Here is a 21,140-nt window from a genome sequence, read left to right as displayed (position 1 = left end):
CTGGCTTGGCGGGGGGCTACGTGGGCGCTGTGCGCGGAGCTTTCGCTACCCGTTCGCGCGCTATACCGGGATCTCCCTAGTTTCCTGGGGCCGAAACCGCGGCTAGCCGGCGTCGTGTTGCCCGGACGCGATGCGCCAGCCTCGAGGCGCGCCGAAACCGCGGTCTTAGCGGAGGGGGGGGGGGGGGACTTAGGTTCAGGGGGGGCAGGTATAGTAAGCAGTGGGTGCGAAGCTGGGGCAGCGAGCTACCGAGTAATTCAGACTATCGAAACCTCTACCTACTCTAGCCGCCTGTTGACGCCATTTACGGCCGTCCCATACCATGTCATAGCGCGTGGCTCACCGGGCAGAAGTTTCGTGTATCTTTTCTGCGCGCGGTGGTGGTCCTAAGGATATTAGGAGCTACCCTAAAGCTTGGAGAGAGCAAATGAATACAAGAAATCATCGTTCCTATCCCCTAATTGAAAAAACGAAAAAAAAAAACACGAGAAACCCTCAAATTCTCTAGGTATGCTCCGTAGTTTGCGTGCTGTGTATGCCTCTACTTTCCTTTCCCTGTCGGCCCCTCCCCCTTTTCGCGCCAAGACCTGTGGTGAGAATAGTAGAGGGAAAATTTGTAAATGCTGCCGATATCTGCGACGGCCTTCGTTCGCGATCCCGGGAATGTAGTTAAACTACTGCTACGTAGGCTTATTCTGCGTCCGTGCCCGCTCGGCCTTGAGGTAGTCTAGCAGGATCCCCTGAGGGGCGTCCTCGCGACTTAGGAATACTTCGACCATCTTGAACCCTCCACCCTTCAAGCCATCGCCCTCTAGGACCTCCTGCAGGTCGCCCCAGGTTCTCACCGACGCTGTGTAGGTGTCTTCGCCGGCGCCGAAGAAGCCGGGCGCTTGCAGGTATCGCCAGGCCGTGACGTCGTTGTACGCTTGCTCGAGCCCGTGGATGCAGCGCTCGATCGTGTACCCGTCGTTATTGATGAGGAACAGCACCACGTCGAGCTTCTTCCGGATGATAGTCCCGAGCTCTTGCACGGTCATCTGGAAGCTGCCGTCGCCGATGAACAGGACCGTGCGCGCGCTCTGAATTCCGTAGTAGTCGGATGATGCTATAAGCTCCCTCTGCGCCAGCGCGGCTCCCTGTGCTGCCCCGAGCATGTATCCGATCGACAGCCAGGTGACCGGCGTGAAGAGGCTGGCGTGAGGCGGAAGCTGGAACTCTCGGCATCCAAAGCCCGCTGTACCTGTCTCGCCGAGGACGATGTCGCCCGGTTGAAGGATAGTGGAGACGATGCGCCAGAACTTGTCTTGGGTGATGTTGTCATCCCTCGAGACGTCCGAGAAAGAGTGGGAATAATCGCGGGGAAGATCAGGGTAGGTTTGGTACGGCTTTACCTTCGCAAAGTCTACTTCCTTCAGGACCTGCGACACCGAGTACCGCACTGGGATGTCTCTGAAGATCTGACCGCCGATTCGGATTTCTGCGTCTGTAAAAATGACGGCGACTTCGGCTTTCGGTATGCTGGAATAGTTGTAGGTATTGCTGGAGCCGAAGTGCGGTCCGAAACACAAGATCAGGTCCGACCCGTTTATAAAATCCTGGACGCTCGCGTCATCGTAGCTACCCTTGTAGATTCCGTGGACGTTGGGCGCTGTCTCGTCTAGCAGGCCTTTGCCAAACGGAGACGTCCAGGTTGGCCAGCCGGTGGACGTCACGATGTCCTGTACGTCGGGGACGATGCCGAGCGCTCTGCTCTCGCCGTCAACGTATATAATAGGCCTCTTGGCATCTTGGATCCTGGCGACGACCTGAGCTATGACGGCAGCTTGGTGTGCAGTTGGTGCTGCACGAGGGATGCCGATCTTGGAGCCAAGTCGTGCCGCCGGGATGGGGGCTGAAACTAGGTCGACCGGTACTTCAATGTAAACCGGTCGGCTGTGTATGAGACACTGTTGTAGAACATGGTCAATTTGATCGGGAATGGTCTGCGGATCCCGGAGGCTAGCCTGAGCCACGGTAACGTGTGCATGCATCTGCGCGAAGCGACGATATTCGCCGTCATTGAAGGTGTGGTGAATTAAACGCCGTGCGTCCTGAGCGACCCTCGACGGTGTGCCAACGATATGCACGACCGCGGCACGTTCGGCGTAGGCGCCGGCGATAGCGTTGATGGCGGAGAGCTCGCCAACGCCGAAGGTGGTGATAATGGCCCCGACACCTTTTATTCGTGCGTAGCCATCGGCGGCGTACCCAGCATTGAGCTCGTTAGCGTTACCAACCCAATCTAGGCCGGCGGGCTCGACATAATCTAACAATGTGAGGTTGTAGTCGCCGGGGACCCCATGGACGGCTCCCACGCCCATCTGCCTTAAACGGACAAAGAGGTATTCGGCCAGCGTGGTCGTACCCGACATTTTAGGCGAATAAACCCAAGTCCCTAGCTAGGAAGATGAGCAATGGAAGAAATTAAGTGCCTTTTAAAAAAGGAGCCGTAGGGTAGGGGGGAAAGAACACCAGAGGGTGATATTTCAATGCGGCAGTTCTGTGAGGGGTGTTGCGGAGGATAGGATGGAGAGGATTGTTGACATATGGAGAAGGACGGGATGGGTGGCTTTCTTTAATAGGAATAAACCCTCGGGGACGCTTGTCCGCTATATGCCGGGTACTGCCATGTGCGAATAACCTGCTGTGATCGTCGGAGTAGACATGCAGCTCCAACAGTAATCCCGACTACCCCGATGCCACCGGGTTCCGACTTGGTATACGCGTTCGCTTGTCGCATACGAGGCCGAATACTCCTGCTTTCTCCTTTGGGGATTCGAAGCAAGCCCAAAGTCCTCGATGCTATAAAGACTCGGCTTAGGGTCCTCCGGTCTCGGCTGCAATAAGAGTGTGCCGCCATCGCTAGACGATGGAACTACTAATACTGCCAGCATTGCCAAGTTGTCGTTATTATCGTCACGGCCGCTACCTATCACGCAACTAAAGCTATGCTCTGTCAAAGAATCGCCCTTCTCAACGAGGCGAGGGCACGTTCGGGACTGCATCCCCCGGGATTCGCCCCGCATGTCTCGTCCGACATATACAAGACGGGGGCTCCCAGCTCTAAGCCGAACGCGAAGTCTTGGGGCCATCGGTTCAGCATCGAGAGCGCCGGACCAAAGGCTGCAACGCTCAGAGCCGCCTCCCGGATCTCAGACCCGTCCAAGATCATATCCCTGGGAATTGCTCGGCCCTCTCCGGAGCACTACCCCTGGGAGTCGTTGGTCATGCGAGGGGCCGACAATAGCGCCGGGTCTGCGCTGCGGGTGGGTGACGGGCTGCTCGCAGGTCATCGAGAAGTTCCTCGCCCAGTCGGGAGTCAGCACGCAGGCCCCGAGCGGCTCTTCGCAGGTGATGTTGTACAAGCTCCTCGATGAGCGCTGGGGTCACCAGGGCTTTATCGACTGGCTTTGCGACCTATCGTCGCGGTATCGCCGTCGCCGGGACACCTTGATCGAGGCCTGCGACCGCTCTCTGCCGTCTGATGTCTGCTCTCGGTCTGTCCCGGTCGTCGGTATGTTTCTCTGGGCCCGACTCGACTCGACTCAGCACCCGAAACGTGAGCAGCACTAGTCCTCGGATGATAGTGCGGTATCGCGAACTCTGATCGATATCGAAGATCGGATTTACACACAGCCGAGAGCGACCGGCGTGTTAGTGAGCAAGGGAAGCTGGTTCGCAGCCGGCCAAGGACACCCCTTCGACATCCTTTTCCGTCTAACGTTTGCGGCGGCCCCCGAATATCATCTGGAAAGGGCTGTGGAGCGATTCGCGACGGTTTTGCGAGCTGAGTTTTTAAATGCCGTGTAAAATCTAGACGTCTTTGCATATATAGAGACAGTTAAACCGAGTCCTGTCTGTAGTTTTCGGTCCCATGGAGGAAGGGGTGCCCCGCTAAATTGATCCAGAAGTCCGATTCGAAGTCTTGAGGTTGGAAATTGTCCCAATCATTCCAACACCCGTCGTTGTTGCTCGCTGAAGAAAAACCTGCAGAGGGTTCTGTTGTCTGCTGATCAACTGGGTTTTCCAGCAACGCGTTCGACATGAGCTTGTCGAGGACGGCTTTGATCGTCTTGGTAGGTCCGGTCAGGAGGGCATAGTTCGGATCTCCAGGCTGAACCAACGCCCCCGCGTCTACTTCGACTACTAAAACGCTCAGGTCTTGGATCACCTTCGAGATAGACACTTCTCTACTGGCGACCTTCAGCGACTGGCGGGCCAGAGATATGCAGATAATGCCCGCCGCTGCCAATCCATAGTAGACGATCTACAACGAGTTAGCAAACGCCGTCTGGTTCTCGAATAAGGTTTAACTCGCCCTCCAGAGAAGCGATGTGCCCGAATTAGCCAGATTCTCTCGGAGAATAACTGTCTCGATAACGAGACTCAGGATAGTTGCTAAGATGACAATAAGTTGCACGTCCAGCTCCTCTATACGACGTACTAATGCTAGATGGAGTAGGAACATGACATGGAGGTGGTTCAGCCGAGCGCTCACTGTGAAGTCACGTTCTATGGGGCTTCCGTCGTAGGATTTGAGGTCGCCCTCGAGTCGATACCGTGCAGGCAGCGTCAACCACTGGGCTTCGGTATGCGCTTGTATCGTACTATGATCCTCCGTTAGTGTGTGCCCAACTCCTTAAGCAAAAAATAGGGGGGTTCTGACCTCGCCTTTCGGATTCTCTCTTCGTAGTTACCCTCTCTAAGAAGGTCGAGAATATCTTCTTTCAAAATCGCGCACAGGGCGGACCACTGAGTATCGGCGACGTATTCGAATTTCTCGTTTTCTGCCCAGAGGAACTGGAGTTGGACGACGTAGCTACCCGCTCCTCGCGTATTTTCGGCCAAGTGCCCCAGGAAGTCGAGCTGGCAGTATTTCTGATGGATCCTAGGAGGGCGACCAACGAAGATGGAGATATTCTTGTCTGCCGAATACACGCGCAAACGCAGCTTGTCTGAGGGTCTTCAAAAAACTCGGGATCGGTCTACCATCTTCGATTCGCTCGTGGTATCCGAGCGCGAATAAGGAACTCGTCACGTCTCCCAGTTTTCGCCAATAGTGGTGGCCTGTGTCGTTAGAGCCGTGTTGTCGTGATGAGAAAGATTGCCATTATTCAACTTACTCTGGTCGCCGTCGGAGTAGGAATGGAGGATGAAATTCTCGTACTGCAGCATGAGCTGCAAGTCGTTTAAGCAATCCAGAGAAAGCGAGGCATTCAAGCAGCGGTCCGAATAGTGCATGGCGAACTTCTGGAAATGGTGCCGCTCCTGTGTAGAGGCGTACAGCGGTTCGTAGGACCTGGTGTCGGCCGCAGCACGGGAAACGACAGTAAAGAACAGGCCCAAGGTCTCCCATCGGGCCCCCTGCCGCGAAATATCGGCGCAAAAATCCTCTAGAGTAGTTGCCGGGGACGTATTGATCGGAAGACATGAATGGACGAACAGACTCCTAGAGATCTCCGCCCCGTTCTTGCGCCCCCTAGTTAGCTGATCCGGTATATATTCGGCCGTTTCAATGCAGCATTCGGTCAAGGCACCGGCCAGGGCGAGATTCACCCCCCCCGAGAGCCAGGTTTTGACGAGGGCGATCCAGTACTCAACTTCACACGAAGCACAAAATTGCTCGATCAGGTTGGCCTCGTGCGAGACCTTGGCGTCGTTCTCGGGGCTCTCGGACCACACGTCGATGTCGGAGCCGTCGGCATCGTCGACATCGTCGCCATCCCTAGGCCGGATATGTCCAAAGAAGGTGGTATGGCTAGAAGAGCCAAGATACCCCGGGTTTGGCCTGCGGCGAGATCTAGTCCAGTAATATCTCGACGGGGATATTCTCACGTTGGACACGCCGCTGGGCAGACAATCAGCACACACACACGCATACAGCACATTCGGGCATTCTCAGTGAGAACTCGCGACGAGTACTTTCAACGGAGGTTCCGAGGCGGTAGTAATCATCTTAACGTCTCGCCTGGCGCGCTTGTTGTTAGTTGCTTCTTCTTTTTCTTAAACGGCCTCGCCCTGTAGAGGCAGCTGGCCGCCCGGTCCTTGTCACGACAGCGGGAACATGCGGGATGCAGGTGATCACAGGCCAGTTTGGCGACGCGGCACGGATCGCGTGCAGGTCGCTTCACAGGCATGTTGTTATGCTGGCATACCCGGCGTCGTAGATTATGGTGGTGTTGAACGAAGGATTGCATCCCTAATTCCAAAAGTGAGAAGCGACATCGGCGTAAATCAACTCCCCGATACCTACGTAGGCAACGGTTACTGCTCGCTTATATACATAGGTATGTATGTACGCATAAATATTCTACTAGGGGTTGCTATCGTTGTTTTTCATTTTTCATCTCCGCTTGCCGCCGCGTTCAACACCTTGCCGACGATATCGTCAGGCGTCTCCTCCCGCATCTCCAGCAGCTCGACATCGGGATCGTCTCCCGGCGCCACGATGCAGCGCGCCGCACCCGGTTCATAGAGCTGATACACGAGGAGGTCTAGAATCCAGCCTCCGTTTCCTTCCTCGTGCTTCTTACGGCCACTTTCTAGCCGGTCTTTCACGCTCTCGCGCCGGATTTCCCATGCTTGGCCGGTTGCGCGCTGGAACGCGTCCAGCAGCTGGTTTTGATTCGTCTGGATCGATCGCGCCTTGACGAAGCGGTTCGCAGTCGCATCCGGATGGGTCAGGACGCCCACGACGGCTTGCCCGATGCCCTCTAGCGTCGTGCCGGTGAACTCCTCAGAGCCCGCGTCGTAGATGACTGCGGACCGCCGTTCGATATCGAATCCCATTGCGGGGAAGCGTCTGATCGCCTGCCGAAACCGTTTAGCATCTGCAAATCGACCGCTCCTACGGGTCCACGCAGATCCTTACCCAGTCGATTGGATTGCCGATAGTGATTCCGGTATAGGTGAACCTGGGATTGGCCTCTGCTAGCTCCCTCGCACGTTCCCACGCGATGCGCCGCTGAGCGCCGATCTGTTGGAATTCGGGCAGGCTGCGAAAGTTTGGGCCCCATCCAAAGTCGTTCACAATGAAACGCTCGACGCCCGCGGCCTCTGCGGCGTCGATCATAACCTCCTGTGTCGAGTTGCCGGCGGGGCCGACGACGCAGATGGCCGCATCTTGACCCCTCAGTGCCGCGGTGAGCCTCTCCACCGTGTACTCAGACTTGATGATTGCAATACCGGGGGGAAATGTCGACAACGACTCTATCCGGGTAATGATTGTCACGTCAAAGCCAGCGCTCACCAGCGCGCTCGTGATAGGGGTGCCGAAATTACCCGACGCCTGCTGCTGTTAGTGAACAGACCCGCGCGGTCCACGATGCGGTTGGGGACACCAGCCCACCTACACCAAATATGGCAACCTTTTTGATAACTGTCATGGTGTTGGAATGAGTTTCTAAAGAGACGACCATTAAGCCGTCAGCTCTGGGGAGTATGAATCCTATGTACTCTTGCTTGCGTACATGGTAATACCGAATTCCTGTCGGAATACGGGATTAAAACCCGGCCGCCCGCGCTGGGGCTTAGCTTCGGCATTGAGAACATCCATGCAACTGAACGATTCCAATTCTGGAGTGGCCTCCGTCTAGCGAAATGAGTAGTAGACTTGTGTATTCAAAATGCAGGTTAAAAGGAATAAAATAAAAAGGCAAGCCAAGGCGATAGTAGAGTTCCTATTGAAGTGACCTCATAGAGAGACCTCAAGCCACACCCCTCAAAACCCGAGCTTGTCCCGCTTGTTAAGTGCAGTGTAAGTTTTTCTTTGTGTTGATTTGCATCAGAGTCGAGATAGAGACTTTTGCCGAGCTCAACGACGACTTCCCATATGTAAGTCTTCTTCGGCGGGGCGTCGCAACTCGACCGGTTAATAGAGGAACCAGCAGTTTCTAATCAACGTTGTGTTGTCAGAAGAGGCTGTCGAAAGTGTGCTCAGTCCGTCATGAACTTCGTTTCCGGGCTGATATAATACATCTTACGGGACCAGAAAAAAGCAATCACAGGTGATTCAATAGCACGAGCGAGGAGTTGGGAATGTATTCTTCTGCCTTTTCGATGGCTTTCCTCCGGATACCCGAGCCATACCTAGATACTGGATAGGTCCTTGGAATTCACCCTCCACAGATCTTCGGGATTAACCAGTCCACTGAGATTACGTAGACATTGTATAACATCACGATACCGGAGAATGCTACTGGTATTATAAGCGACATATAACCCATTAGTGAAGTCTAGGTTTATATACAGTGCGTCGAGTATCGCTACCCGTTTTACCCACCGTAGACATTCGTATATATAATATTGCTTTATTTTAATGAGCGCAGTCGAAGCTCCGAAGGTCCCTCGTGGATCCACGCCTGACGTCGCTATCACTTCCCATGATGGACACGTATGTAGGTAGAGAGCCCATGAGGCGGGCTTGTTGTCTACTCCGTTCGTTCCCCCTTCATCCTCGACATTATTGGGATTCGCAGTGTTGGCGGCCGGGTGCGCGGGCGGGACGTTGTGTGAGGGAGAGGGAGAAACGCAAAACTCTCCTCAAGGGATCCTGCTACAGGATTAACTCGTCAGTCCTAGCACGTTAATCGTGCCCGACGCCCACGGCGTCTCCCCGGGTGATGAATATTATCTTACTCTCTTCCCAGCTTCCCGAACTGTTCCAGCAGTCTCGGATCAGGTGTATGTTAAAAGGAGTGGCGGCTATAGCGAGTCATGAGATCTTGTGTTTATATCCAAATCGTCAACTTCCTGAAGGGCTCTCGTCACAGGTCCTTGTCGCTTGGAGCTTGAAAGCTGGTACGCTTCTGATCCCTCGGCATGCCCGGGGTTGGAGGATGCATTCTTATACGGACCGTAGCCGCTGCTTCCACCGCCTCGGGCTCGGCACATCTTGAAGAGCGGCCATAGTGCCGGGACTGTACCGACGATGATGATGACGTCCATCTGTATCCCCAGTTTAGTTAGCAACGGTTAAGCTGAGGGATATGGAGCTCGCGTTTTATTGATCAATCCCTACCTCGGCACTTTGTCCAGTTAGCGTTTTTATTCTCAAGTTCACAAGTGTTACGATGGAGACTTACGTATACCACAACGTGATAGGCGCCCAGAACCAGGTGATGTCGCTGTGCTTATCTAGATCTTTGATGAGGTATACTTTGGTGATCGTAGCCGCGGCGGCACTGAGGCAACTGTTAGCTCACGAAGCCGGACGAACAGGCCGTCTAAAGGATACTTACAAGACGCCGCCGCCCATCAGAAAGCTTAAGCCAACCTTCATCTTTCGGGTAATGTTCAATTTCGTGATGAACATAGTGGGGAAGATAGCGACTATGATGTCCATGAGCGCGTTATAGCTTGCTTGGACGGCGCCGCCGTATAACCTATACTCGATTAGAAGGGCGCGTGGCCGGAGGGGTAATAGCCGTAACTTACTGAATCCGAGGGTCGATGCAGGTTCCTTCTAGGTCGGGGTTCCATTGCTTTGCAGGAGGATCGCAGAAGCGGATAATAACCACTATGGCGAAGATATTTAAGAGGACCAGTAGAACGCAGAGGCCCCAGAGGAAAATCAGGTGCCAGTGTTTCGCGGTCATTCCCATTAGCCGGACGAGGAATATCAAAATTGATATTTTGCTACAGGTCGACGAAATAATGGAGAACAACGGGGCAATGATGGTGTACTTGATGGATTCCTGTAAGTCAACGGGGTCCGTTATCTGCTCTCTGTGCCGGCCCAAGCCGTGAGAGACGCCGGCCGTGACAAGCGCTGAGCATACTATCGCAGATAACTACACACGCGATCCGCTGTCAACTAAACTGGAACCCCGAGTCCGCAGACAGAGAAGAACTCACCGCTCCGAAGACCATGAAGCCATCATCCCAGCCTGCTTGGTTTATAATGACTATATAATCGCCCGCGTTAGCACTCGCATTGGCCAGCCGACCCAGTTGCACCAAAGGGGGGATAGTAAGGCAATTCGGTAAGGAAATCCTTATCTTACCTACTCTGCCGTAGACTCTCAGCGTGCAAACTAGTATTACGATGGCGCCGAGCGCCCACGAGACGATAAGGAGTGTCGTCGCGTAGTCGGTGTTCTCGTCCATGGCGTCGCGGGTTGTCAAAACGAAAGTCGAGCAGTGACGAGCCGTAAATCTCCGTTCCCTCGCGAACTCGGGAGCGAGGCTATAAAAACTTTTCCCGTCTCGGACGATGGGTCAGGGCAAATAGGGTCAAGCAAGGCATAAGAGATTGGGACCCTGGGGAAAAAACGGGCCCGCAGAGGCCTGTCACCGTGGCTGACCCCCAGGTGAGGGTTCCGGGGGCGATGTGTTCCCTGCGAATTACGCGACGCCCTTCTCTCCGGCTGCATGAATGGTTAGACCGTGCAGGTATATGAGGTGACGGGGTCGCCGCCTGTGCTTCTGCGCGGTCGCTGCCCCAGCCTTCCTCTTCGGTGAGAGCATCAAAGCGTGCACGACCGGAGAGAAGAAACAGGCTCTCATATGATGCCTCGCACATGTATGACACGATGCCATAGGGGAAGGGTGTAAGCACGGAGAATGCCTTCATCCTAACAGGAGGACGATACCCGTGCGCAACGCACTTTTTATGCAGTTTCACAAAGTGGTGTTTACGAGTATTGGCATTAATAATGAATCACCGCCGACGCATTGCGCGTTGAAGCTGGGATAATATCAATACATCTTGCGTAGTATTAGAGCAGCCAAATCAATTCTTCCTCGTCGTGAAGACGCCTCGGCGGTAGCAACGGTTGCAACAATGGTAACAGCCTCATTGGTAGTAGGTAAGTAGGCGTTGTTGAGCTAGGTAGCAATAGCAAGTTGTCGTCGGTGTCATTCTTGTTTTTGTCAAGCCGGAAATCAACGCCCGGGGACTACAACGAAAACAGCTTGTCCTCGACGTCGCGCTGAGGTTACAGGCGTCTTCGGGTAGAAATGATTAAGCTACAGCTAATCTCACTCGTCTCCATATCTGATAGCCCTCTTCTAGAGGGGGTATGGTATCAGACTCGCTGTCGTGTCCTCTTTCTCTTTCTCCGTGTACTCTCCCCTCTAGGTTCCCCTTTTCTAGTGGCTTTCTTCCGCCTCCCGCCCGCCCGGTGCCGTCTGGGCCGGCACTTTTCACCCTAGCTTTCAAGCTCTCCCGAAAGCGGTGGTTGTACGTGGATATCCGTATCAGTAGGATTATAATTGGGTATATTTAAATGCGACTTAAGTGGAATTATGAACCCGCCTATAGTGTCAACCATGAAGGACATGAATAGCGAGCGCTACATACTGCCAGCATTCCCATGGGCACAGCCAGGATCTCCCGATGGCCACCAAAACATCCGAACCCGGATCGGGTTGGAAACTGGTCGAGATCATAGCAGAGGAAAACAGTAAAAAATGGGGAGACAAGGTAGGTGACCCCTTATTTGCAAGGGTGTCTTCCTGTGCACTTCTAACACCATCAAATAAAACTCGCCAGAGCAAGGGAGGGTCGGCGGGGGTGCATTTTCTTCTCGATGCTGCCAAACAGGCCGCACCGTCTCCATCGAGGGTTGCTTGAGCGAGGGTCCTTTTGCAGGCTGACCATACCGTCGGGCGTCATAAGGGTGGTTACGCCGTCCCATAAGGGCCCCATCAGCGTTGCCGACCTGCCTCATCACCGCTCCCAAGGGCCTCAATGTCACATTAGAATTTAGTGCTCTGTTCATCCCGTGTACATGGGTGAGGCGGGCTGGCCAATGGGGGAAGTCCCGCGTCTTCTTGGAACCAAGGCGCATCGAACGTATAGTATGTCCATGGCCTGGCTTGGGTCGAGCGTTGCGGCGTGGACTACGACCCTGCAAGCCGCGCAATGGAATGTGAGCCCCGGCCGCTTTTCTGCTTCCATCGCCTAATCCAGCCTCGGCTGGTTGCCGTTCACAGAGGCATCTCATTGCACCCGGACTATACCAGGCTGGCTACTACTCGATAACACTAGTCTGCTATGCGGTGCGGGTTACACGGTAGATCATGGAGTACCTAAATGTCTCCTTTTCCGCTCGGTTTCTAAACACTCCGACTGCTCGAAATATTACACTGTCTTCTTCGCCTGTGCTACCTCTGCTGGCCCTTCCAAGACAAACCAAGCACCGTAACCAAACAACCCGGAATTTCCCACCATGATTACCGAAATCGAGAGAATCGAGGCTCTCGAGGCCGCCAAGAAGCTCGTCGCGAGCCTCTCTGACGAATCCGAGTCGTCTCGCTCCGAAGCGAACAGGGTTCAATCTCTGAAGACGGCCAACGACGTGATCCGTTCCCTCGAGAGGCCCGAGGACGGCCTGCTAAAGTTCGCATACAGCGTATGTCTCTCCTTTGTAGAGGTCGGTCGACGAGCTGGCTAACGCCACAGCCATAGCCGACGGTATGGATGGCCATCCGCTCGTGCGTCCACCTGGATGCATTCAAGATCATCTCGGAGAAGGAAACTGTATCCGCCGGAGAGATTGCCAGCCTGACGGGCGCTGACGAAACCCTGATCCGTATGTCCAACCCCTCCGCATAGAGACGTTGATGAGTGGTAAGTATTAACAAGTATAACTCTTTCACAAAACAGGACGACTTCTGCGTGTGCTCACGTCGTATGGCTATGTCGCCGAAAAGGGCGACGGTGTCTACGCGGCCAATAAGTGGACGAGGCACATGGATAATCGCCTTACGCAAGGCATGATCAAGTTCATGTAAGATGCCAACCCCCCCTTGCCCTCGACCCCCGTCCCTCGCATGATCTGCGACGTGTGGCTGCATCTGCTTGCCATTTTGCTAAGCGACACATCCGCAGCTACGACCTGGCGTTGCCGCCAACCGCAGTGGCGCCGGAGCTGTTCAAGGAGACTGGGTTCAAGAATCCCGTGGACCCGGAGGCTGGGACGTTCCAGAAGGCGTTTAATACGAAGATGCCTATCTTCCCGTGGATGGCGCTGCCGGAGAATAAGGACCACTGGGACGCCGCCAACACCTTCTTCGAGGGCGACCGCGGCAGCCGCCCGTCCTGGGTCACCTGGTTCCCCATCAAGGAGAAGCTGCTCAGCGGCAGCATCGACGACCAGGCCCCGCTTCTCGTCGACATCGCCGGCGGCCGCGGCCACGATCTCATGGAGTTCCTCGACCAGTTCCCTGACGAGACGGGCAGATTCGTCCTGCAGGACCAGCCGCAGGTGCTCGACAGCGCCACCACGCTGCCAGCCAAGGTCGAGAAGCGCCCGATCAACTTCTTCAAGGAGTCTCCCGTCGAAGGTAGGAAGCCCCCGTATTCTCGTCTTCTTCCCTTCTCCTCTCCGACGCCTTTTTCGCACCAGCCTTCTTACCCCCGAGTCTGTGTCGCGCTTGCTTACGAGACTCACACGTCGCAGGTGCCAAGGTCTACTTTATGAAGTTCATCATCCACGACTACGCCGATCCCGACTGCTTCACGATCCTCAGGAACGTGACCGCGTCGATGAAGAAGGGGTACTCTAAGCTCGTGATCAACGACTTTATCCTCCCCGACACCGGCTGCCCCATCCTCTCCGCCGAATGGGACCTCATGATGATGGTCCTCCTGTCGGCAATGGAGAGGACCGAGACGCAGTGGAAGAGCCTGCTCTCCGCGGCCGGACTCACTATCGAGGGCATGTACCAGGCTCCGGGCGACGGCCAGGGCATCATCGTGGCTAGCCTGTGACCGGGACCCGCGCCCAACCGTGGAAGCGCAAACGAGCGGTGCAACTGACGCCGGAACGTGCAAAATTCTCTATAGCCTACATACTTGGGGTAGATATCTGTCGCGTTCCTAGAGAAAGACGATGATAGAGACTAGAGCTACTTAGACCATACAACAATATACTATAGAAAGTTTCAAACACGTTTATCGGTACCTACAATTCTCCGCCTATCGAAGTCGACGCCAACAATGGTAAGCGATTGATTTACTATTATTATGCATGTATAGACCGGGGACCGCGTCGGATGTTTTACGGCAGGGCGGTGGTGGTTGGTTTAGAAGTCATAGTTGCGATCATATAGACGAGTCCGCTTTATTCGTAAACCATCCGAAACAAGACGCAACCGGGCATTCCCACTTTAGAATATAAGCTTAGAATCGTCTGCCAGTGCTGATCTCCAGTTGGACTGTCTACTGTCAATGCACTTATCTAGGAGGGTCGATGGCTTCTGAGCCGATGAAGCAAAAGATCGACATGCCCTCAGTTCTGAGCGTATTAGTTATGGGTATTTCCCCGGCTGGCGAACCCACGGGTCTAATCTGTTGGGTTGATCTCCCCCAGCCCAGCCAGTCTGAAGGGGGACACGGTGCCAATATCAGGGCCTGGACGGTGGTGTTGGATCCTGGGTCAGCGAGACACCCCCCTGCTCGCTTCTCTACCCCACACACTTCCTTGCGCCGACAGGATCGCCATGCCGTGCTGTGACACTTCACGCACCATCCCCCTCTGATCAGCCGGCCTGGCACAACACCTCCGCTGCCCTGCAGTTGGTGCACGAGGGCCACTTGTGTGCCGTCGGTGCGCCGTCATTCTTCGTCTCTGCTCTCTGCAGACTCGGTCTTATTGGACCAGCTCGTTCAGCTGCTATCGCGAGCCGCTCTTACACACGCAGGTTCGGATCATTATTTCCCGCATTAGAAAAGCCTCGGAATAGCCGTCCCGTCAATAGAGCATGGTGGCTGCGTTCTAGCCGTTGTCATCAAGCGAGCCTCGACTCCCGGGATAAGCGTTCGCACGCAAGAGCTAGCTAGCCCTGGTACCCGGCCCGAGCCATGATTCCAATTTGAAAGCCCGGGATATCTGAGTGCTGGCTGCCTATAGTACAATCTCCTCCTTATTTCCCTCTCTCACCTGCCTTGCTTGGGGCTTGGCCGCGCCCAGGATGGCGCCCTCGCTCGTTCGCGCGATATCCCTTCTCGTCGCACTCACCGCCTCTGCCCGCACCGCCCGCGGGCTCTCCAGCCCAAGCACGGACGGGCCTGCACTGGCGCAGGAATGTTCGATACTCTTCGCCTCGGCCCAGCACTGCGACCCAATCGCCCCTAAGAGCTTCTTACCCGCCGATGTCGCAGCCGCGTTGAAGGACGGGGCGCCGCACCCCCCGCCCGACCTCAGCGCCCTGGCCAACGTCCTGGATGCCGTGCAGGTCATGCAGACGGAGTACTTCGCGCCGTGGCTCGGCACCTGGCCCGAGTCGATCGACTGGACGGCCGCCGTCATGGGGACGCACGTCTCGGCCGCCGCGCGCTCGCTCTCCGAGGCCCTGCCGCACATCGGCTCCGAGGGCGGCGTCTTCGGCTGGAAGGCGAAGGCGAACCTCGTCGACTCGTACTTCACCCAGCTTACGGCCTACTACTTCGGGCAGGACGCGTTCGCGATCCGCAACCAGGCCTACGACGACATGCTGTGGGTGGTGCTCGGCTGGCTTGAGACCATCCGGCTCGTCGGCACTCACACCGACCTACACTTCGGAACGGGCGCCCCTTCGGCTCAGTCCTCCTCCTCCTCTCCCGAGATAGAGCGCTTCTTCGCGAACCAGACGTACCACGGCAACCAGTGGGTCCCCGCGTTCGCGCACCGCGCCCGCATATTCTGGGACCTGGCGTCGCAGGGGTGGGACACGGAGCTCTGCGGCGGGGGCATGATCTGGAACCCGCGGCTGCTGCCGTACAAGAACGCGATCACGAACGAGCTGTTCATCGCGGGCTCAGTGGCCATGTACCTGAGGTTTCCGGGGGACGACAACGAGTCACCGTTCGGCTTCGGCGACGGCGACGGCGGCTGGCCGCCGCGCGACGCGCGGTACCTCAAGGCGGCAGTCGAGGGCTACCGCTGGCTCGCCGCGTCGAACATGACGGACGCGCAGGGGCTGTACACCGACGGCTTCCACATCGGCGGGTACGGCGACCCGGACAACAACAACACGCGGTGCGACGAGCGCAACGAGGTCGTGTACACGTACAACCAGGGCGTGCTGCTGACCGGCCTGCGCGGGCTCTGGGAGGCCACCGGCGCGGCCTCGTACCTCGCCGACGGCCACGCCCTCGTCCAGAACGTCGTCGCCGCCACGGGGTACGACCTCGCCGCCGACCGCCCCCGCGACGACCACCCCCGCGACGACGACCGCCGCCGCCGCCACCACCTGCCCCGCTGGCACGGCCTCGGCCGCGCCGGCGTCATGGAGGACCTCTGCGACGCCAGCGCCACCTGCAGCCAGGACGGCCAGACCTTCAAGGGCATCTTCTTCCACCACCTGGCGGCGTTCTGCGAGCCGCTGACCGCGCCGCGCCGCGCCACCCCAGCCTTCGCCGCCGCCCGCTCCGCGCACGCGCGCGCCTGCGCCGCGTACGGCGGCTGGCTCGCGCACAACGCGGGGGCCGCGCTGCGGACGCGCGACGCGCGCGGGCGCTTCGGGCAGTGGTGGACGGCGGGGCTGCTGCTGGGGGCGCGCGGGCCGTGGCCCAGCCGCGCGGACGACGGGGTGCTGCGTGATGGCCGTGGCGTCGACTACCGCAACGACGGGGTGCCGGACGACGCCGTGTGGCGCGCGGGCGCGGGGCTCGGGTCCCCGGCCGGCGACGGCGAACCGCCGGCGCAGCGGCCCCTGGGCCGCCCGACGGGGAGCGCGCCCAGGGCCGCGCGCACCCCCGCCGACGACCCGAACTCCCGCGGCCGCGGCCGCACCGTCGAGACCCAGGGCGGCGGCCTCGCGCTGCTCCGGGCGTACTGGCAGATCGCGCACGCGCCGGCGGCGTAGGGCAGGCCCTACGCGCCCCACGAGCAGCGCTCTGGCGTGTCGGTGCCCTTGGCGATATACCGCGCACGGCTAGCCCGCACGCACGCCCCCTCCTAAATGCGTCTGGGCTCGACGACGAGGCTGGCGAGGGAGAGGAGGGGTAGTCGGTCAGAGAGGAGAAGGTCGCATCGCCCGTCAGCGTAGCACCGATGCGTGCGCACGCACGTACCTACGTGTTAGATGTGTACATGTAAATGTAAATGTAGGAGGTAGGCATATACGGCAGCCAACTGTGACGACGAGGGGGGCGAAGAATTGCGCGTGCCCTCCTCGTCTGCCGCGCGATGGGTCTCTGGAGCTGTAGAGGTATGTGTGCATGTGCGTATGCGCACTTAGACGATTCAGGGAGGGATGCCCGGTGGCTGTTGGTGACTGAGGGTGTATTTCGTACGTACACAGACATATGCAATGCAAGCCGTAATGGGACGGTGGGATGGGGATGCGTACATGGCCACGGGAGGAGGGGGTGGTATTGGGACTGATGCATGCAAAGATACACGGTGGCATGCGTCTAACAGCATATCCTACCTCATGTAGGACATGGTATAGCTCGCAAGGATAGGGAGTTGGTTTCTGTAGTTTTATCGCGAGTTGATGAGGTGATCCTGGATGCAGACACATTTGCGCACCCTACCTATAACTACAGATACGGGTATGATCGTGAAGCATATATTAGACGGTGTCCGCCTATCGGACACCTTAGGTCGTCCGCAGATCGGATATAAGCCTTCATCATACACACCCGACCATCGATACAAGAAGCTCACCGAATAACTACAGAGCCTTACCGCATAGATGTCATTGAGCGAGTCAGCGACTTCTCAACTCACCCCCGCGCTGACGTGGCTAATCTCTCAATATTGCTGACTCTCTCCTACGTATCTCATCTTCAAATCCAAGAACAGCAGTGTATGTATGTGCTTGTGTATGGGATCTTTTCTCGGCCGAATACGTTTGGGCTATCTTTTCTCTCCGCCGGCCTGTCCGCTCACGGCATGGTGGTAGCCCTCGTGTCCCTATTCGAACCCAACCGGGATGTGTGTACGCCTTCCAGCCAGCTCCCGAGCCTTTTACTTGTGCCGTAAACCTCCCACAGAACATGTAACACGTGGGCCTGCGAGGATATCTCGAGACATGCTCAAGTGTGATGACATTACTTCGCACCCCGAAAAAAAACCGTCGCGTACCAGTGGAAAAAACCGAACTCCCTCGCGCGTACGCCCATTACTTCCCACCCCTTGAACTAGCGTACAATTCGGCAACCACCAGCACGTGTCGCCAACATAGATCAGACTCTATGTCAGCGACAGAAGATCCCCCCCTTGTTGATTTGAGGTACTAGGCCAAGATGACCTGACTTAGTTGTCTCGCCACTCGCTGCCGTTGCTAACCCCGCTCGGGGCCTTATTATTCGACTCCGTGTGCGGCGATTTCCCTGTCGGGGCTTGAAGTCCTTCATCGCTGTCATCATCATCATCGTCGTCGTCGAGGGCCCGCGCAAGCTCGTCAGGGTCCCTCATCCGCGCATCGGGGTCGACCGCGGCGGCATCGGTAAAATCATCCGACGGGCCGCGCTGAGCTTCCTGCTCGTGGACGCCGTCGTCGGCACTGATCGAGATACCCCTGGCGCCCCACTTGGATCTGCGCTGAGACGACGCACTGCCATTGCCGTTCCCGTCACCGAGAGCCGGAGTGCTCTCCTCGTCGCCTTCGACCGGCTGGAAGCGCCGGTGTCCGAAGATGCGGTTGAGCAGCCAGCCACGGCGGATGTCGTCGGCATCGACGATACCACCAGCACGCAGCTTGACGCGCTGGCGCGTGTAGTACACCCAGAAGAAGTCGACGTAGAGGGCAGTCTGCACGATGCCAAAGATGACGGACACGGCGTTGGGCTTGCGGTCGTTGACATCGAGCCCACGTTGGATCCAATTTAGAATGTAGAGAGCGCGGTACGAGCCTAGCGTGAGCAGGTAGAAGGAGTCGATGACGGTCGGCACCGTTGTCTGGCGCAAGAGGAGCAGCTGGGGGAGAACGCAGACGGATTCGAGGATCAGGGAGAAGTCGTACATCCACTAGTTGAGCGCGGGCGCAGGCGCTCACCGTTAGCCATGTTCACCTCGTATCGTATTGTCGGACGTGAGAGCGGTTGAGTAGACCCACCGTGATGAAACCCCATCTCTCCTTGCTATCAAATATCAGCATTACGAAGGGCGAGATGAACAGCGACCCCATCAGCACGGCAGCGCCGAGCTTCCACGAGACCTCACGCTCCCTAGTGCGCGGAACCAGCCAACGCATGACACCAATGATGTAGAAGGAGGAGAGGATGTAGAAGAGCTTGAAGAAGTAATTCCAGCTAGACGTCTCGGAGAAGAAGTCGGTGTATCTCGTGCAGAAGACGACGGCGTAGAAGACCTGGGTGATCATAGAGACGCCTTCGGAGACGCGTTAGCCGGCCAGGAAGCCCTCAACCGTAGACGCCACGCGGGGAGAGAACTTGCCTTCGGCGCTCCGATTTCGATGGATGGCGAAGATGAGGATGCATTTCGAGAGGAGGTGGGAGCAGTCTCCCAGTATCCGGAAGTACTGCGAGTCGAGCTTGTTCAGTCGGCAGTTCCCCACACAATGGGGAGAAGGGGGAGGGGGGGCTATAGAACGGACATTAAACGCTCCCATCTCGGCAGAGGGCTCCAGCCCGAGCTATCGCAGGCTTCTGGGACAGACAGCGAGAAGAGGACGGAACTCGGCGTCACGGATGGGGAAGGGAACACCTCCAAGCTGAGCGGTTCGAACGGATGGTAGCGCTCGATAGCAGCTCCTGCGGCCAGTACGAATAGAGATGAGAGAGGATGAGGGTCGGAAGAGGGAAGGGCGGCGGTATCACGTATTCACCCACATGTATGTGGCGTACAAGTAACGTACAGGTAGCGTGTAGGAAGGGAATAGCAAGGACGAGACGGTGTTGCAAGCTGAGATGACAACAGGCTGATGTCGCGAGCTGGGAAGAGAAAGTCATCTGAGCAACCTCTGGCCATTACGTGTGTCAGGACTTCGAGACAACACGTACCCAGGTACCTCCGACCCCGACTCCGATTATGTAAGTAGCCAGCTCCCTCCGGAGGGTCCCCGCCACATGCCCCTCCAGAACGTGGCTGGTTTCCTCCCTGCTTCCCCGGAACGCCACACAGCAACAACTGGCCTCATCAATATTTGACGCCCACCCAGACCTGCCCACCTTCTCCCTTCCACGTACTTACATATATATGTACTTACACACACACACACATATATATATATACCTATGTCCTATGTGATTCTGGGTTAGCTGGCTCGCCGTTCGGATGGGCCGCAAGTTCTGGGCGTCGTCATCGGCACGTTGACGCCGAATCCCTGGGCCAAGCGCCCTGTGCCCTTATTGGGAAGGACGGTGAACCGGGATTCCGTTATGACATCCGCATGGCGATTGCCATACTGACTACCCCCAAGCTTCACGGGCAACAAGCTTGGTTCTTAACGCATTCAACCGTGCAAGGTAGCCTAAGCGCTAGGCCTGTCCAGACCCTATTGTATAGCTCGAGTCCAACAGTGTCAGTCAACAGTAGAAGGAACGGCCACACGAGACACTACGCACGCGAGCCCAGTCATATCAAGCTCCGAGTCGGCGGTAAAACCGCAGCTCTTTGGCAGAATTTCCATCATACGGGTATAAGTCAATGATGCGTGCATGGAGGCTTATTGGCTTCGAGTTACAACGTTACCTACATTCCTGGTAGCACAGCAGTTGTTCTGTTCGCAGTTAGAGTTATGTGTCTAAGACATACCTATTGTTTGTAGTATGCGGTCTCGGATCGGTCCGTCCATGACATGACTCGTAATAGCTCCTTGATCAGTTAAATAGCCGAGTTCTATGTTAGCAGAATGACGTTGCAGGCTTTTGATTTGTGCTCTTGGCGCAATGCCAGGACGTCATATCAAGAAGAATACTAGCTAGTTGCGGATGGCGAGGTTAACCGTTCATTCGTGATATATCTGTAGGGTAGGGCTTTGCGACCCTCAAAAAATAATCAAGGCAGAGCTGTTTAAAAGTCTAGAGTTCTCTCCACTTAGGAAGTATTACCTAGGTATCTCACAGCCTCGTCACAGGCTGAGAGAAAGATCAGCACGATGCGGCACAAGGCTACGGTCAATGAAACACCTACTGATAGCAGGTAAATTCTCCTCAATTCTTGTTTTCTCCTCCTACACACCATGAGAGATATCTATTAGTA

At 56.4% G+C, this 21,140-nt stretch overlaps 8 protein-coding genes across 8 annotated transcripts; 3 read left to right on the top strand and 5 right to left on the bottom strand.

Moving 5' to 3' along the window:
* Positions 1-674: 674 nt before the first annotated feature.
* GGS23DRAFT_460388 (thiamine pyrophosphate enzyme) lies at positions 675-2,737 on the bottom strand. Its single transcript, XM_051514112.1, has one exon. The coding sequence runs from the start codon at positions 2,409-2,411 to the stop codon at positions 681-683; it is 1,731 nt and encodes a 576-aa protein (XP_051373435.1). The 5' UTR covers positions 2,412-2,737; the 3' UTR covers positions 675-680.
* Positions 2,738-2,987: 250 nt separating this feature from the next.
* GGS23DRAFT_595431 (uncharacterized protein) lies at positions 2,988-3,849 on the top strand (the record flags this gene model as incomplete). Its single annotated transcript, XM_051518311.1, has 3 exons — positions 2,988-3,263; positions 3,328-3,598; positions 3,659-3,849. The coding sequence occupies 3 exons, from the start codon at positions 2,988-2,990 to the stop codon at positions 3,847-3,849; spliced, it is 738 nt and encodes a 245-aa protein (XP_051373434.1).
* On the bottom strand, positions 3,747-4,795 carry GGS23DRAFT_460386 (uncharacterized protein). Its single transcript, XM_051514111.1, has 3 exons — positions 4,706-4,795; positions 4,358-4,646; positions 3,747-4,306 (listed from the first exon to the last, which is right to left on the bottom strand). Exons 2-3 carry the CDS (start codon positions 4,505-4,507, stop codon positions 3,881-3,883), a joined length of 576 nt encoding a protein of 191 aa, XP_051373433.1. The 5' UTR covers positions 4,508-4,646; positions 4,706-4,795; the 3' UTR covers positions 3,747-3,880.
* Positions 4,796-6,226: 1,431 nt separating this feature from the next.
* Positions 6,227-7,707, bottom strand: GGS23DRAFT_561524 (NAD(P)-binding protein). Its single transcript, XM_051515958.1, has 3 exons — positions 7,392-7,707; positions 6,911-7,327; positions 6,227-6,849 (listed from the first exon to the last, which is right to left on the bottom strand). The coding sequence occupies exons 1-3, from the start codon at positions 7,455-7,457 to the stop codon at positions 6,376-6,378; spliced, it is 957 nt and encodes a 318-aa protein (XP_051373432.1). The 5' UTR covers positions 7,458-7,707; the 3' UTR covers positions 6,227-6,375.
* A 1,257-nt stretch (positions 7,708-8,964) lies between these two features.
* On the bottom strand, positions 8,965-10,743 carry GGS23DRAFT_561519 (uncharacterized protein). Its single transcript, XM_051515957.1, has 6 exons — positions 10,044-10,743; positions 9,895-9,944; positions 9,475-9,830; positions 9,279-9,422; positions 9,123-9,221; positions 8,965-9,065 (listed from the first exon to the last, which is right to left on the bottom strand). Exons 1-6 carry the CDS (start codon positions 10,144-10,146, stop codon positions 9,041-9,043), a joined length of 777 nt encoding a protein of 258 aa, XP_051373431.1. The 5' UTR covers positions 10,147-10,743; the 3' UTR covers positions 8,965-9,040.
* A 990-nt stretch (positions 10,744-11,733) lies between these two features.
* GGS23DRAFT_561517 (S-adenosyl-L-methionine-dependent methyltransferase) lies at positions 11,734-13,936 on the top strand. The gene is made up of 5 exons (XM_051515956.1): positions 11,734-12,395; positions 12,452-12,575; positions 12,650-12,773; positions 12,875-13,329; positions 13,446-13,936. Exons 1-5 carry the CDS (start codon positions 12,213-12,215, stop codon positions 13,754-13,756), a joined length of 1,197 nt encoding a protein of 398 aa, XP_051373430.1. The 5' UTR covers positions 11,734-12,212; the 3' UTR covers positions 13,757-13,936.
* Positions 13,937-14,782: 846 nt separating this feature from the next.
* GGS23DRAFT_619363 (glycoside hydrolase family 76 protein) lies at positions 14,783-16,957 on the top strand. Its single transcript, XM_051521004.1, has one exon. The coding sequence runs from the start codon at positions 14,959-14,961 to the stop codon at positions 16,831-16,833; it is 1,875 nt and encodes a 624-aa protein (XP_051373429.1). The 5' UTR covers positions 14,783-14,958; the 3' UTR covers positions 16,834-16,957.
* A 631-nt stretch (positions 16,958-17,588) lies between these two features.
* Positions 17,589-19,922, bottom strand: GGS23DRAFT_561510 (ER lumen protein retaining receptor-domain-containing protein). The gene is made up of 4 exons (XM_051515955.1): positions 19,534-19,922; positions 19,374-19,458; positions 19,033-19,307; positions 17,589-18,944 (listed from the first exon to the last, which is right to left on the bottom strand). Exons 1-4 carry the CDS (start codon positions 19,546-19,548, stop codon positions 18,231-18,233), a joined length of 1,089 nt encoding a protein of 362 aa, XP_051373428.1. The 5' UTR covers positions 19,549-19,922; the 3' UTR covers positions 17,589-18,230.
* Between the last annotated feature and the right edge of the window lie 1,218 nt (positions 19,923-21,140).

This window comes from Durotheca rogersii (genome assembly GCF_024521655.1).
Source record: "Durotheca rogersii strain YMJ 92031201 chromosome Unknown GGS23scaffold_6, whole genome shotgun sequence".
Lineage (NCBI taxonomy): Eukaryota > Fungi > Ascomycota > Sordariomycetes > Xylariales > Xylariaceae > Durotheca > Durotheca rogersii.
The sequence above is the reverse complement of the archived record's forward strand: the minus strand, read 5'-3'. Positions and strand labels throughout refer to the sequence as shown.